This window comes from Biomphalaria glabrata, chromosome 1, assembly GCF_947242115.1.
Source record: "Biomphalaria glabrata chromosome 1, xgBioGlab47.1, whole genome shotgun sequence".
NCBI lineage: Eukaryota > Metazoa > Mollusca > Gastropoda > Planorbidae > Biomphalaria > Biomphalaria glabrata.
Genome location: NC_074711.1, coordinates 55,628,252 through 55,644,272, shown reverse-complemented (window position 1 = coordinate 55,644,272; position 16,021 = coordinate 55,628,252). Strand labels below are relative to the sequence as shown.

Here is a 16,021-nt window from a genome sequence, read left to right as displayed (position 1 = left end):
TGGGGTAAGCGCAATAGAAAATAAAAAAAAATGTAATTAAATTTTGTAAAAAAAAATAATTTTTTAAAATTAAATTATAAAGCAGAAATTTATTTTAGACAAATTATAATTTCGTATTATTTCCTAATGAAACACAACTATTGGGCAATGCTTTTCATTATGATCACTGTATTTATAACATTATCCAAAGCGCAGTTACTTTAGAATATTATTTTACGGTTTGGGTCGCTGCATGGTGGAAAATAGTGAAAAGGGGTCGCCGAGCTAAAATGTTTGAGAACGGTTGATATATAGCCTGGGCAGGGCCGGTCTTAGGGCACTGCAACCTATGCGGCCGGAGTGGGTCCCGCACTTTCATAGGCCCCGCGCTAACTCTAGTTGTAAAATATTAAATTAAACCATTTTAACTTATAACAAGGTTTTCGCGGTCTCCTGATTTTCCAGGAGCTCCTGGAAATCTCCTGAAATTGCAAAGTATACGAAAAAAGTCATGAAAATCTCCTGAAATTAATAAAATATCCTGAAAACTCAAAACGTGTTCTGAAAAATAGACAAAACTGTAATTTTGGTGTGTCATTCAATATGAAAAACACCAATCCTACTCGCAATTAAAAAAAACGGCATTGTCAGCTTTCATTTAATAAAAATACACAGGAAGCAATTAACCAAAGAAGTAGGTTCCAATACTTAATTTACTGTAATAGTCAATGTCATTCAAATATAGATCTAAATCTATCTCGACCTCTTAAAAAAATCAAAAGCAATATTTTGCTAGTCGATAGTAAAAATCTAAAAGGCAGATCTGAATGTTTATCGGCTTTATGTTGGAAATCTACCTTCTATTGTAGATGGCTTGTAAAGTCAATTTGATCTTGATTTTGCACTTAGTAAAGAAGGAATAAAATGCAAAGATGAATTTATTTTCTAGCAAAAAATCTTAATTTTCACTTATTATATTTATCCCTACCCACATTAGGCCTCGCGCAATCTGTTTCGCATAGGGCCCCGCAATCTGTAGGACCGGCCCTGAGCCTGGGAACATATCAACGTGTATACCAGTATACTTATGTGGCTACATTAAACAAGGATAGAACTTCTGAACAATATGCGGCATTTAAACTAGATTATATTGAATTTTTTTTTAAGACAATGAAGTTTTTTAAAAATATTTTTTCATTATATTTTGATCAAACTGTTCAATTCGACTAGAATTGCATGGACGGCCATCCAATCAAACTCGCGCGCGACTGCGTCCAAGTTCTCCGCGTGGCCTCTCACACGCCGCTACCAGCCAGCGCGCTTTTGCAGACCAAAACCACGTGTCAATGGTTATCCCTATTCTTTTTTTTTAAGACGAGGTGACGATAAAATTTGAGGGGGGGGGGAGGGAAACTATAAAGCCAGTTAATATATAAAGTAATTCGCGCAGGTCCTGAGTTCAGTGTTTGATTGAGGGAACAGTTGCTAGGTTACATGTCGAGCAAGCATTATCTCCCGTGCTAAGAGTTTTATTTTTATTTTCGTAGTTCCACAAGGGAGAGAGTAATAAGTCTTTTCGCATTTTAACTTTATAATTAAAATAAACAGCCTAGCTACCAAGACATAAAAACATTAGCAACATGCGTGCCCACAGTGTGTCATTTTCTTCTGTTCTGCTTGCGCAGATAGTACTATTAGCGGCATCGTTACTGGTCGAATTGGTCAATTCAGCAGAGTCCAGTATAGACACAGCCGCACAAACATCGTCTTCCTCAGAAAGTGTACACACACCAGCCAGTAGGTATAAACGCGCCCCAGGTTGGGGCAAGAGAAACGGCTTTAGCGAAGAACTGTTGGAAGACAATGAAAACACACAAGAGCTCATGGCGAGACTCGCCGAGTACAAAAGGGCGCCCGGATGGGGCAAGCGCACCTCAAGCTTGGATATAGAAAACGCCTTGTCGGCTGATAAAAAGGCCCCAGGCTGGGGCAAACGAAACGCGGAGTCTGCATTTGAGGACGACGCCGTCGATCTGGACAAAAGAGCACCAGGATGGGGCAAAAGAGCGCCTGGATGGGGCAAAAGAGCGCCAGGATGGGGCAAAAGAGCACCAGGATGGGGCAAAAGAGCACCAGGATGGGGCAAGCGATCAGTAGACGACTATTGCCAAACGTTAGATCAAATAATGGATGAGTACATACATAAAGCCTTAGAGGTAAGATGGTTTTCTAATATTTTTACACTGACTCAAATGTTTATTTATGCAAGTCTTGTGTTTATTTGTTTTGATTTCACATTGGCATTTCGAATTCCCGACACATGGAAAAATAAATTTGTTGTTGATATTATTGTTGAGAAAATAAACAAATATTAATTTCCTAACACTGCTAGGATTGAGAATCGTAAGAGGTCTTTCATTTTGGCGAAGTCCTATTGAAGTACTTAATAAGCGCTATCATTTCTGTGGATCAGTTTGGGAAAATGATCAGTAATTGAGTTGAACTGATCGACTTTCTTTCGTTTCGGCACAAAATGTACAAGTTTGTTTTTCAAGAGTGTCCCACTTTAGCTGTCCATGTCTCTTTCATGTGCTATTTGAATTTGATTCTTATAGTACTTCATGCTATAATGAATCGTTGCCTGCCAAAGGCTAAGTGAAACAAATAGGAAACAAAAATTCCCTTGCGGCTATTTGAAAGAAACAACTGTTATATGAATTGGCCGAAGCATTTGAAGGTAGATATGAAGTATTCATTTCAGTCAAACTATTTATAGCAGTAAATTTATAAGGAAATTGTATTTTTAAAATTTTGTATATAATGACTTTTTATTTCTTTTATTTAAAAGATTAGTCTTAAATTAAAGTTGGTCATTTTGAATAGAAGTTATGAAGCCATGTATTTATAAATTAGGGACACCTTAAAAAAACACTTGAAGCATGTGTAATTTTTTATTGCTAAAAAAGGTGACCGGTCATTTCATCCCCGGTCACTTCATCCCGGGTCATTTAGTCCCCTGGTCACTTCATCCCCCGGTCACTTCATCCCCGGTCATTTCATCCCCAATTAAATATTTTATATATAAATATGATTATGTAGAACGCTTTTTGACATTTCATGACATGTTACTAATACGTTTATAGTGTTTCCTCTTCCACTTTGTATTCTTAATGAGAAATCTAATATTATATTGTAAATCTGGGTGTGTACTTAGCTCTAGCGCTTCTATTGGATGTGGGGGATGTAGTATTATAATATTATCCTGATCAAAGTGCGATTAGAATAATTATAATCATGCCGCTGATAACTTATCATCAAAGGCCATGGTTTGGTGAAAGTATGACCATGTTTCACTTTATTTTATTTTTCAATCGCTCTTTCTTGAAAATGCGCGCGTCATTTTTAGCCTTGATATAAGGTTTTTTTTTTTTTTCTAATAAAGGCGGAGTTCACCCATCCTCGTGATATCATGTCGCCTGTATAAGTTTTGCTTTAATTCCTTTTAAACATTAATGTGTTACTATTTTGTCATTGAAATAAAAAATGAATACATTAAATATTGCTCATTTCATGATTTTTAAAATTACAATTTGTTAGATAAAAATGATCAGATGATGAAAATATCAGGGGATGAAATGACCGAGGATGAAGTGACCAGGGATGAAGTGATCGGGGATGAAATGACCGGGGATGAAGTGATCGGGGATGAAGTGACCAGGAACCCTAAAAAACTATCGTTGGACACAAAGAATAAGGTTTAAACAGTCGATTACACAGCTACTACACTATTTCATACAGGTTGTGTCTTGAACTAGGAAACGAGTTGTTTCGTTTTGGAGTCTCCGAATTTTCTTTTAGAAGTTTTATTTCCTATTGAGTTGTAGGTGTGTAGTGTAGTGTCTCTTTCAAATAACGCTTAGAAATGTTATTACATCTTATAGCATCATCCGATTAAGACTGCCGTGTAAATATGGGTTTAAAAAATTGGAAATCCGAGGGCGTGTAGCTGCATTGGGTAAGAATGGCAGAGGTGGGGTAAAGGTTGTTTCGCCACGTTAACGAGTGGCGGCGTCAGAAGTGGGGGCAACCGCCCCAGTCCCAGTGTCTCGGGGGAGGGGGCGCGATAAAGAGACTTTTTTGTCACTGTCATCACATCGAACAAATATTCGTGACCCTGATATGACCCCATCCCGAGGAGCGGCGCTCTGCCGCCTGTGACGTTTACAGCAATATTCAAAAGTAGACGCAGATAAATCTGAAACTACTTAATTTCTAGAGTGCACTTACCATACAAGAAAGGCAAACTTAGAAACAAGAGACATATGGTTTTGATTTGTTAAATTGTTATAGAAAATTAAGGAGCCGCTTTTTCTATTCGTATTATTTTAGAATGTAGACAGTAGTTCCTAGTATTATAGGCCTACTATAAACATTCACAGTTCTACACTTTAAAACAAGTATGTACTGAAACAATAACTTACTGTGGAACTTTGTCGTGTTTTTTTTTTGACAGGTGAATAAATCAAGTCAATAATGAAAAAAAACAAAAAAAAACAACAATAAACCTAAAAGAAAGAACCGCACGATTACTGTCATATCTAAACACTGCAAGATTCATTACCACTATAATTATTTAAATATTTTGTTTTATAGATACATGTGTTATCAAAGAAAAGAAATAACTGTGCAAAGTTTCAACTTGATCCAAGAATTGGGAGTGGGAGAAATAACGTGCTCAATGTTTGCGAAGCTTTGTAAAAAATTGGGAAGCGTAACCTTTATCTTTCGTTTAACAATCGTACATGTGTGGATATTAGAAGTTAGGAAGTACTAAATAGCAGTTAGAAAAATCCTGTCTTGATTATAGAAAGAAAGTGTTCTTTTAAAACATGATTGCTAGCTATCACACATTCACAATGTTTTGATTGTTGCCTGTCTTTAATAACACACAGCAATGCCTACTAAATCTTTTTCATGTGGTCGACTGGTAGGCGCATTGGACTGTCGTCCCGGTGGCCCGTCGCCGTCCCGAGAGTCCTTCGGGAGTCCTCGGCGAGGGTGTGAACACTTCAATTCTGAAGTTACACCCGAAACCTGTTCAACTAAAGCTCTAATCATTCACACAGTGCTGGCTTGACACAGAAACAAAACGACAATGGCGTCTAGGTGGATTTTATTTTTATTACGGACTAAAGACACAAAGTGATACAAATGACATTTTGAAGTGGTGAAACATTGATCTGGTCACGTGCAGCGAAGAGGGATTCTGGGAAACGGCGATAATTACGTTTTATACCTTTTATGTCCCGTCATTCTAAGGTCATTTTGGGGTAAAGGTCGAACGAAACTTTCTATTTAGCCTACATATTAATTAGTTACTTTAAAAAGCAGACATAATAATTATTTTACCCCTCACTTTTAATGTACAGAAATACACCTTACAATCTATGGGGCAGGCGGTGTGTGTAAAAGTCATCTGTTTCTGTGGCCCACGGTTAACGAGAGTGTCACGTGGTCAGCACAAATGCCATCCTTCTTTACTTTCTCCAATTAATCTCAGGTGTCAGAGTTAAGTGGACTCTGGGGCGTTCTAAAAATCCCGAAATTTGAAATCCTAGTTTTTACCGGAATTAAATCCGAAAAACCGTCGGTTTGGAAATCAGCCCACGATTAAATTATTGGCACATAGATAATTATTACATGACAAAACTGCTTCTATAATTAATTTGAATCCTAACCCCCTTTACTTTTCCCAACTAATGTCAGGTACTAATAGAAGACTCCTCGGTTTGGAAGCCAAGCGCTTTACCACTCAGCTAAAAAACCCATGATTAAATTCTTAGCACATATAAGTATTATAGGAAAAAAAATGTTTTTAATTGAACACAAAAGTTCGTTGTCAGAAGACCAAAAGTAGCCTTTGTACATATGTATAGGCTGCCACAAAATATGGAGAGCTATAGATCTAGAATTTTCTAGATGTATGAGAGAAACGGAAGGACGGACATAAAACTAAAAGCGGCTATTCACTTTCGTTCCCACAAATATAATATTTTTAAAAGTGTTAGTTAATATTGCGTGGTGTTAGTTTCATTTTGAAACATAAATATGCTTAAAACACAGAAATCATGTGTTAAATTAAGTTTGCTTAAAGCAATATGAAATAATTCCATTTATCGTCATAGTAACTTTTTAAATCTAAGTAACATCCATTCGATTTAAGGGCCCCGTAGCACACATTCTATTAATCAAATTATCCAGTAAGACAGAATTTGGGTCAGTTCTGTGGACATAAAGTTAGCGACGATCTTCTTTCTTGTTTAGTGCGTGTCAGGACGTTTTACGTGGATGATCCCTTAAGTGGCTTTTAGAGCAGTAGATATGGTTGCTAGAACACATCGCCTACCCTTTTCTCTCTCCCTTCATATCGTCTGTTGTAACACTTGATTTCCATTGGGAAATATCCCCCCTCCCTCCCAGCATTAAAGAATGACAGTAACCAAAGCACGCGGTTAAATAATAGTCACAATGGTTTCCCAAGCTAATTAGTCATAAATAGGTATAAATAAATAATGAACTTATGATACTGGAGGCCACTTAAATGTCAGTTGACCCTTCCCTTCTGGGGCTTTGAGATAGGTTATTGTGTTTGCTTTGAAATGGAAATTATGCCAGCTTGGATTTTAGTATGGGTTTCTTCTTTTGTTTTTACGTATCAATGTTTTTGAATGTCTCCAATCACTATCTGGACGGCTGGAATGAAAGGCGTTTAGTTTACTCAATCAGTTACAGTTATTATCGCGAGAACTCGCACAATTTACTATTTAATACATTAAGGTCAGATGTGTAAAATTAGTTATTCGAAATGATTCAAAACTGCTCTACACTATTGACCTCCGTAAAGTTGTCCATGCCGGAAGTGGTAATGGAATAAGTACTATCTGAACAGCGCCTAATTAATTCTTCCGAAAGGAAGCATCTGAAATAGTCTCGGACAAATAGTTTAACTCCTGGCCTTCACGTGTGGCTCAGATATTGAGTACGGCGGAACTGTTATCACTAACCAGAGAAGGGTAAAGGTGAGTAACTGACACCTAAACCAGTTAGCTTTGAGCAGGAGGGACTTGTTAGTTTTAGTTGGCTATCCACCTAGAAGAAAGAAAAACTCAATTTAAACCTCTGCTGTCTTGCTGCTATACCCAAACATGGAAAGGCTTTTGGAGTCAACCCTTAGGAAAAATCAGGAGCAAGCGACTCGTAGGCAGTTTTCAGCACACAGTGCTACAATGACGCTGACCCCAAACTGTAGTGGCACTTGCTGTTCCTTCGGATAGATCAGCTGCACGACCATAGCTAATGCCCAGGTATTCGTCTCATTTCCTTGAGATGATTCATAGTCGTTAGAGTCCATCGAGTTTTTGACGAAGCATTGTTTTCATTCAAGTTACCACACAATGCTAGGAGAGATCTTACAAGAGCTTTTTTCTGTATTGTTGCCAATAGACTTAAAGTTTCAAGTTTAAACACAGAAACACAAAGTCGATGTCAAAATATACTTCCAACTCCGTAAACATTTCACGCCGTGATTTGGATAAACTCTTTTTGGCAGCAATAATTTGGAAATATTTATGTAAGAGATTTTAGCGGATACAGCTTCTCTATTGTTCAAGTGAGTTGCCAGAAAGAGACCTGCTTTCCAGGATTTCTTAGAATTTTTAAAATAGAACTTTTAAAGAATTAGATCCTCCCGCGCTGTTCGGAGCATTGGGCTACAAGCTTTCTCCCTAATGATTTGTCACTGGCAATGAAGGCTCTTCCTACCTGGAGTCCACTGCTCTGGGGTCCTCCACAAAAATGTGACGCTTTCCTCGTACTGACCTCGATGTCAACGCAACTCTTCGTTTTGCGTAATTCATTCAGTCGGAGGACATGTCCCGCAAACCTATTACGACGCTCGGTCACAACCTCTTTAAGTTGTCGATTTCCAGTTCGGCATAATATTTCTTTGTTAGAGAGTCCATCTTTGTAAATGACTCGAAAAATCCGTCTTAGTCATTTTTGCTGAGCCACATTTAGTCTTTTCTCGATTTCGGTAGATGACTTTCATTTCTCGCATTCATACGTTGCTATTGGGATGACGATTGCGTTAAGTAGGTCCATGTTTGTCTCAAGTACAAAAGCTTGTCTTGTCCAAATAGGCCGCAGCCTTTGAAAAATGGTCCCTGCCTTTCCCACTTGGCATGCTACGTAATGGTAGGCATCCCCATCCCTTTGCTTTGAGTAAACGTATCCAGATCTTCAAGCTCTGACTTGCCAAGTTGGACAGGACACCCTTTGCTTTGAGTAAACGTATCCAGATCTTCAAGCTCTGACTTGCCAAGTTGGACAGGACACCCTTTGCTTTGAGTAAACGTATCCAGATATTCAAGCTCTGACTTGCCAAGTTGGACAGGACACCCTTTGCTTTGAGTAAACGTATCCAGATCTTCAAGCTCTGACTTGCCAAGTTGGACAGGACACCCTTTGCTTTGAGTAAACGTATCCAGATCTTCAAGCTCTGACTTGCCAAGTTGGACAGGACACCCTTTGCTTTGAGTAAACGTATCCAGATCTTCAAGCTCTGACTTGCCAAGTTGGACAGGACACCCTTTGCTTTGAGTAAACGTATCCAGATCTTCAAGCTCTGACTTGCCAAGTTGGACGGGGCACCATTTGCTTTGAGTAAACGTATCCAGATCTTCAAGCTCTGACTTGCCAAGTTGGACGGGGCACCATTTGCTTTGAGTAAACGTATCCAGATCTTCAAGCTCTGACTTGCCAAGTTGGACGGGGCACCATTTGCTTTGAGTAAACGTATCCAGATCTTCAAGCTCTGACTTGCCAAGTTGGACGGGGCACCATTTGCTTTGAGTAAACGTATCCAGATCTTCAAGCTCTGACTTGCCAAGTTGGACGGGGCACCATTTGCTTTGAGTAAACGTATCCAGATCTTCAAGCTCTGACTTGCCAAGTTGGACAGGACACCCTTTGCTTTGAGTAAACGTATCCGGATCTTCAAGCTCTGACTTGCCAAGTTGGACAGGACACCCTTTGCTTTGAGTAAACGTATCCAGATCTTCAAGCTCTGACTTGCCAAGTTGGACAGGACACCCTTTGCTTTGAGTAAACGTATCCAGATCTTCAAGCTCTGACTTGCCAAGTTGGACAGGACACCCTTTGCTTTATATTTTACTCGCACAGTTTCAATTGTATTCAAGTTTATGCGGAGGCCAATTTTGGTCATTTCTTGTATACATTTACTTGTAGACCCGAGTAGTGCAACGTCGTCAGCGAAGTCCGTCATTCGACTCAGTTCACGCCATGGAATACCGAAGGCAGTCTGATTCATTGCTCTCCTCTCTTTATGTATTTGATGGCTAGGAGGAAGAGGAAGGGAGATAACAAAACAATATTCAAAACAAATTTAATTAAAATTGTTGGAGATTTATGACTAGATTTTATTTTCATCATTGATAATTATGTTGATGAACTTTTCGACTTCTTAAAATGACATCTGCCATTGCTTAATATAAACCATCGCCAACTGAAATGTGGTTTGTTGCAAGAGAAACAGAAAAATTAATTTTTAAATTAATGTGTTTGTCAAAATTTAGTTTAAACTTTCTTCGAATGTTAACCATGTATTTAATTTTTCTTTATTATTGCAAGACCAAATCTTTCAATAATGGACGGAAATAATTTTTGCCCTTCTGTAAGAAAGAGTTATCAATTTTAGTAAAACAGTTTGGAAGGAATATTGATGATTTCCCTTGTCACGCTCCACAACACATAAGAAAAAGTTATTTCCAAAACATGCTTTGTTTTCTGTCTGGATACACACGGAACTAGTCAGTTTACTTTCTGTTTTGTTGTTTTCTGTCTAGGACAGGGCCGGCCTTAGGCCAATTTTACTGATTGCTCATAATTGGGCCTCGCTCCTGACAGGCGCCCCTCAATTTACATATATCATATCACTATCAGTTATGGCTCTTTTCACAGGCTTTTAAAGATGTAGGTTTAACATATTTAGTGTATCGTATGATTGACGTAACTTAATAAACCCACTGACGCCTATTGCATGAGTTGCTTCCCATGCTTGCTGTATAAGAAATGTTGATATAATCATCTAATATATAGTAATAGTTGTTATTCTAAAAAAAATATAAGAAGAGGGGGCTTGCATGAATATATAACATTGGGCCACGCAGTTTGTAAGGCCGGCCCTGGTCACGGAACACACAGAACTAGTTGATTTGATTTATATTTTGTTGTCTTGTCTGGGAACACACAGAACTAGTTGATTTGCTTTACATTTTGTTGTTTTGTCTGGGAACACACAGAACTAGTTGATTTGCTTTACATTTTGTTGTTTTGTCTGGGAACACACAGAACTAGTATATATTTTTCACAGTGATAACAAAGTCATTGCCAGGTTTTTGTGAAATCTCAGTCCATCTCTATGGTAATGAATGAATTTTTCTTTCGGCTCTATCTAGACTGATTTTTTAAAATCCTTTGCTTATTTTGAATATATTTGCACCCCGATGGGTTGAATCACGAGTTTCTTGTGCAATTCCAATGGCCTGTGGCGCTTCCGTATATAATTGTTCTATCTGTATTGCTTCAGTGTCTTTAGTTTTTCACTATTTATTTCAAATAGAAGCTACAGCATAAATTTTCCTGATATCCAGACGTTTAATAACAGAGTGATGATTATATGGTAAAAAATGATAAGAACAATATCAATGTGGAACATGAGAAATAGAGTTCAATCGTACACTTCCGTGAAAGCTTCAACTCAGTGTCTAATATCAACATGGACACGCTGACTTTTCACAGCCTATTGTTGTTCTGTTATTTTCCCTCTAAGTTTGTTTTCAAATGGTCAATATATCTTGCATGTACGTACTGTAGTAGACACTCTATAACCTTCAAGAAGTGATAACAATAGAAAAAAAAACTGAACACGCGTAACGTTAGGCCATGTCACCGTATAGTATAGGTCAGCTATTCGTGAGTTTAGTTCTTATTGAATCAAATAGAAAGACTTCGAACTTGGCTGAGAACTTAGCAAGGACAAGTTTGGCTTCTACAGTTGGTCACGTTCAGAACTTACACGTTAGAGTGTTCACTGTATGGAAGATTAGGCTAATACAATGAGCGGTGGGGCGTGGTTGGGCGTGGTGGCTGCGAGGTAAGGCACTTGGCATCCAAACTGAGGGCTCTCGGATTCGAATCCGGGTGAAGACTAGTATTTTGAACTTTAAGACTAATAGGGTGTCCTCTCTAATGGGTACTTGTTTGGTTGGTCGTTGTGCTTGCCATATCACACTCTCGTTAACCTTGGGCCGCAGAAACAAATCTCTACATCATCGCCCTATAGTATAGATGAAAGCAAGGTTGAAAAGGGCTATTACCTTCTATGAAACGAATCCTTCGTCTCACTCACTGTTCAGTCTTTGTTGAAATAAGAAAATCTGGAAGTGGAAATATGAACAGCTTTGAAGTGGCTAGACGTAAATGTAGTTAGTTCTTTAGCACTGTAATAAATGTCATTGCTCACTCCTCTCTTGCTGTTTTGGGTAGTGCATGCATGGCATACAGGTCCTGAATTTTTGGTTTCCCAGACCTGTCGAGATGGAGATCAGCAAATCTGGGGCAGCCAAAAAGAATATTAGACACGGTTCTTCAAAATTTGGTCATAGCCGTGAGAAATATGAGTCAGCAGGACAGTGGCCTGTCCAGCACTGTGCTATCATAGTTTGCTTAGGCCTGGACAGTCTTCACCATGGGGAAGTGCGGTCAAAGCGCCTCATGCGCCCCCAGATCAAAGGGCATTTTGAGATTTGTCCCAGCACTCAGACGACTTTTCCATTTCTATTTGTTTAATTATAGCCAGAGCACAAACTATGGTATAGACCTGAACAGTAACAATAATCATTTTATAGTAGATTCCTAGTTTGTTTACGATTGTGTGCCATATATTTTTCACTTTTTATATTTAGAGACAAAGATTATGATTCTTTTTTTTTCTGGTCGGAAAGTGACTGAAGCTACACATCATATTTCTTAATGTTTGCATTTAGTTTGCCAACACCCTCATTTAACCTGCTTAACACGCTATTTTTGACCTGTGATTTAGATATCTGCTTCATCATGCAATGTAGGGGTAGAGTTATTTTCCAGGGTCGACTACTTTAAAAAAATCAATATCAATTATTGTGTTATTGCATTAAATAATTAAATAGAAGGATGTAGAGTACATTCACAAGTCTGATTCGAAAAGACGCATTTCTGTTCAACAATTAGGTGTTTGCATCTTTAAATATTTTTAAACGTGATCAAAAAAAAATGCTTATGCTCCTCTGTTCTTTAAGAATACCACAAACATGTAAACACAAGAATTAATTTACATTACCTGTATATCAAACAATAGTGCTTTGAACTAAAGGGAGTATCCACATGCTTAAGATGTGCAGGAAAAAGTATATCATGACACACAGTTTTCTGTAATACAGTTTTGATCTAATCGGCCGCATGACCAAGATCAAGAAGGGCAGAGGCGGACTGGGTATTAAAATCGGCCAGGGCATTACCATATAACCCGGTCCACAAATAACCTATCATATTATATGTGTATAATATATGTAGATAAAGTTTGATAATGCATCAGATACTGGGTGTATGCTTGCGTAGGATTACATACTGTATTTTATTTATACATGTATGTAGTCTGAAAACTATTAACAGTACAATAGCAGTCTTAATAAGTTTGAAATGACTATATTGTTATATCTCTGCTCCTACATTGAAGCGTATGATGCGCACCAGGGCACTGTTAAAGACGAGTGAGTGGGTAGAAACAAGATGGTGGACTGTTGATTCCAGCCAAGTAGATAGAGAGACAGAATAGAGATAGGTTAGAAGCTTAGAACCGCCTGAGTTGTAGAAGGGATCATTGCCAGTGTGGTCAGCGGGTCAGAAGCAGTGTAGTTTGTCTGGTCAGGAAGAAGTGTTGTGAGGAAACTGGAAAGGGTCATTCCTGTTAGTGTATGTATACTATTGTTCCTGAGACACGTAATGTAACCTATGTTAGTGTTGGAACGTTAAGACAGGCGGCAGCAGTGAACGGTGTATGTTAGTGGAAGGCATAGGCGGAGACAGTGAACCCTGCAGGCCAGAGCAGCTAAATGAACTCCCTAAGACTTTTATGTTGTGATCGTTTAATATCTTGTAAAAAAAATATCTCTTCACCTTTATCTTTCGTGGAGTGTTTGCCCTCGGTTACCATGTAACTTACAATAGTATTAAACGTTACGTTATGATATTACTTATAGATGACAGATGTTACTTTAAAAAAAAGAAGATAATTGCGTCCTAGGCATTTCATGTGTCATGCCACTACGTGTCTGATAAGTCGTTGGTTTTCCTGGTTGACTCAAACAACCTATTCCATTTAAAGATTAGAGTAAGCAGAACGGTTAGAGGGGAACTTAATGTAAAAAATCTCTTGCTTCGTCTTAGTACATTCTCAAAAAACGCGAATTTTATAAGAATGTACCATGACCCATTATTTATAGGGCCTGATTTAAGTATGTGGGGACCCCGGGGCAGGGTTTTTGTAGAGGCCCCCTACAGTTTTTCAAAAGGTTTCATGAAATTCCACAAGTTTTAAAGTCTTAGCGTTAAAAATGAAAAAAAAAATTGATAATTAAAAGTTTTAGAGACGTCGAAATACCGATATATATATTTCCTCGTGGATGTAGCCCCGCCTGCCCTCCCTCAAATCCGGCCCTGATTATTTAAACTATAAATCTCCTTTCATTAAATATTGGATGTAACAGCGCTATATAAAACCAGTTCATTACTATAAGAATTTACGTCTTTAATGACTTCAAACTAAGCAGAAGTCTGTACATGCCAACCAGCAAAATGATCAGGCCAAACACAACCTCGAAGACATCAAAGCAGTGCTGAAGTCCATGGCCCTAGTACATAACAAAACATTACGGTCTGACGTTTTGCAAATGATAATAAGTATAGTGAAAAGTTTTTGATATTCTGGTTGAATTTTAAACAAAATTAATTGTCCAAAAAAAAAACTTGAACATCTCTTTGTTGCTGCTGTCACTTTTTTAAAAAGTTGTCTTAATTGAAAAAAAAAAAATATCTACAGCTCATTATTTATTAGTGGGGTTCGGGGCGCAGCCCCGACGCCAAAAGCGTTTTCCTGCATTTTTCACTGCAGAAACGCATATGCCTGACATCTACAGCTCATTATTTATTAGTAGGGTTCGTTGCGAAGCCCCGACGCCAAAAGCGTTTTCTTGCATTTTTCACAGCTGAAACGCATTCTCCTGACATCTACAGCTTATTATTCATCAGTGAGGTTCGGGGCGAAGCCTCGACGCTAAAAGCGTATTCTGGCATTCTTCACTGCAGTAAGGCATTCTCCTGACCTACAGCTCATTATTCATTCTATTATAAAGGACCTTTTGAATAATGTGGAAAAATATTCTAATATGAATTTATAGTCCCTTAATACATTGCAAATACAACCGATTTGTTCTTTGAAAAGATAAGATACCGCACATATTTAGATTAAGGCTTTGAGGATCGCAGCCGAAAAAAAAATTCGATTAATAATATTCAATAAAATTCAAGCATAAATTTATTTAAAGAAAAATATGAGATAGAGTAAAGGTTGGGAAAAGGCGACTAGGAAAAGATTATCTGGCTTGTGAACTCATCTCAACCGTGACTGTTATATTGAAAAATTTCGTTTGAATTATAACTTTTCCAAAGCAAAGTCTTTCTTAAAATAGTTATGATAAATTCATGTCAAATTACATAAACTCTGTCTAGAAAGGGGAAGGGCGGTAAAATGAAAACGATTAATCCTCGCTCCTTTTTATAATTTCTGCTAATGATTGCATTTTGCATTAAAGAATAGAGGTTGGGCGACTCGATATAAGAATTTACTTTATAGCATATATAAATTATATTAATGATGTCTATTTTTAATTTTGTAATTTCTTACTATAATACAAAAAGAAAAAGTATTGGTTTTTCAGATGGGGGGGGGGGGGGAAGGTGATTGCATGTATCGCACTTCCACCTGTTTATATTATATAGATATTCGACTAATTTTGTTCACATACTATGATTTCTCCATAAAAGTAGGACCCCCCCACACTCAAAGGGTTTAGATGGGAAGGGCAGTAGAGGTATTCGCTCCTCCCCTTCCAATCGGCCAACAGGTGAACGACATAATATAAAGACCGGTTAAAATACCAATAACAAGTTTTAATCATATAGATATTTAATTGATTCTGTTAGCAAGTTGTGATTTCTACGAATTAATAGGACCACCCCACCCTCGAAAGTTTATGGTGGGGGGGGGGGCGGATTGATGCCATCGCCCCCTCCCGACCCTACCAAATCGGCCAAACTACTAGAAGGGGGGGGGGCGAAATAATCTAAAAATAGGTTGAAATATAAATAATTAGTATATATTATTAACATAAGTAATAAATTCGTATACAAATTGTGTGAATTCTATACTAAAATTCATCCGCACCCCCCCCTTCGGGGGGGGGGGCGGCCGAGTGGGGGGGGGATCCGCCAGTGCCCTGAAGTTGAGTACTGTAAATGGTATTATCGAGAGGATAGTCTGAGCACCACACGACCAGCTAACCATTCTTAAAAATATATTTCTTTTTAACAAACTTTGAGTCGAGGCACTAATATTCGATTTTTTTTTATATATGTTATTTTTAAAAATATTTGTATAGAGTGAATAGTGAACTCGGGGTTTCTGTTTTATCAGTAAAAATAAAATGAAAATGACAGAACCAACCACGATGACTCGATATCTCTTTACTTATTTAAATCCAAACTCTAAATTTCGACCTACATTTCTCACACCGTATAGTCCTGATAGAAAAATCCCCAAAGTAATTAGGTCACCCTCAGCTTAGGAATACCTCCATTTTCTTGTCAT

The 16,021-nt window shown here is 38.0% G+C and overlaps 1 protein-coding gene across 1 annotated transcript in view; it reads left to right on the top strand.

Moving 5' to 3' along the window:
• Positions 1-1,422: 1,422 nt before the first annotated feature.
• The window catches only part of LOC106064253 (cerebral peptide 1-like), an 87,713-nt gene continuing 73,114 nt past the window's right edge, over positions 1,423-16,021 (top strand). The window contains exon 1 of the mRNA XM_056045008.1: positions 1,423-2,195. Within this exon, the coding sequence (XP_055900983.1) occupies positions 1,620-2,195 (576 nt within the window). The 5' untranslated portion in view covers positions 1,423-1,619. The remainder of the gene's footprint in view (positions 2,196-16,021) is intronic.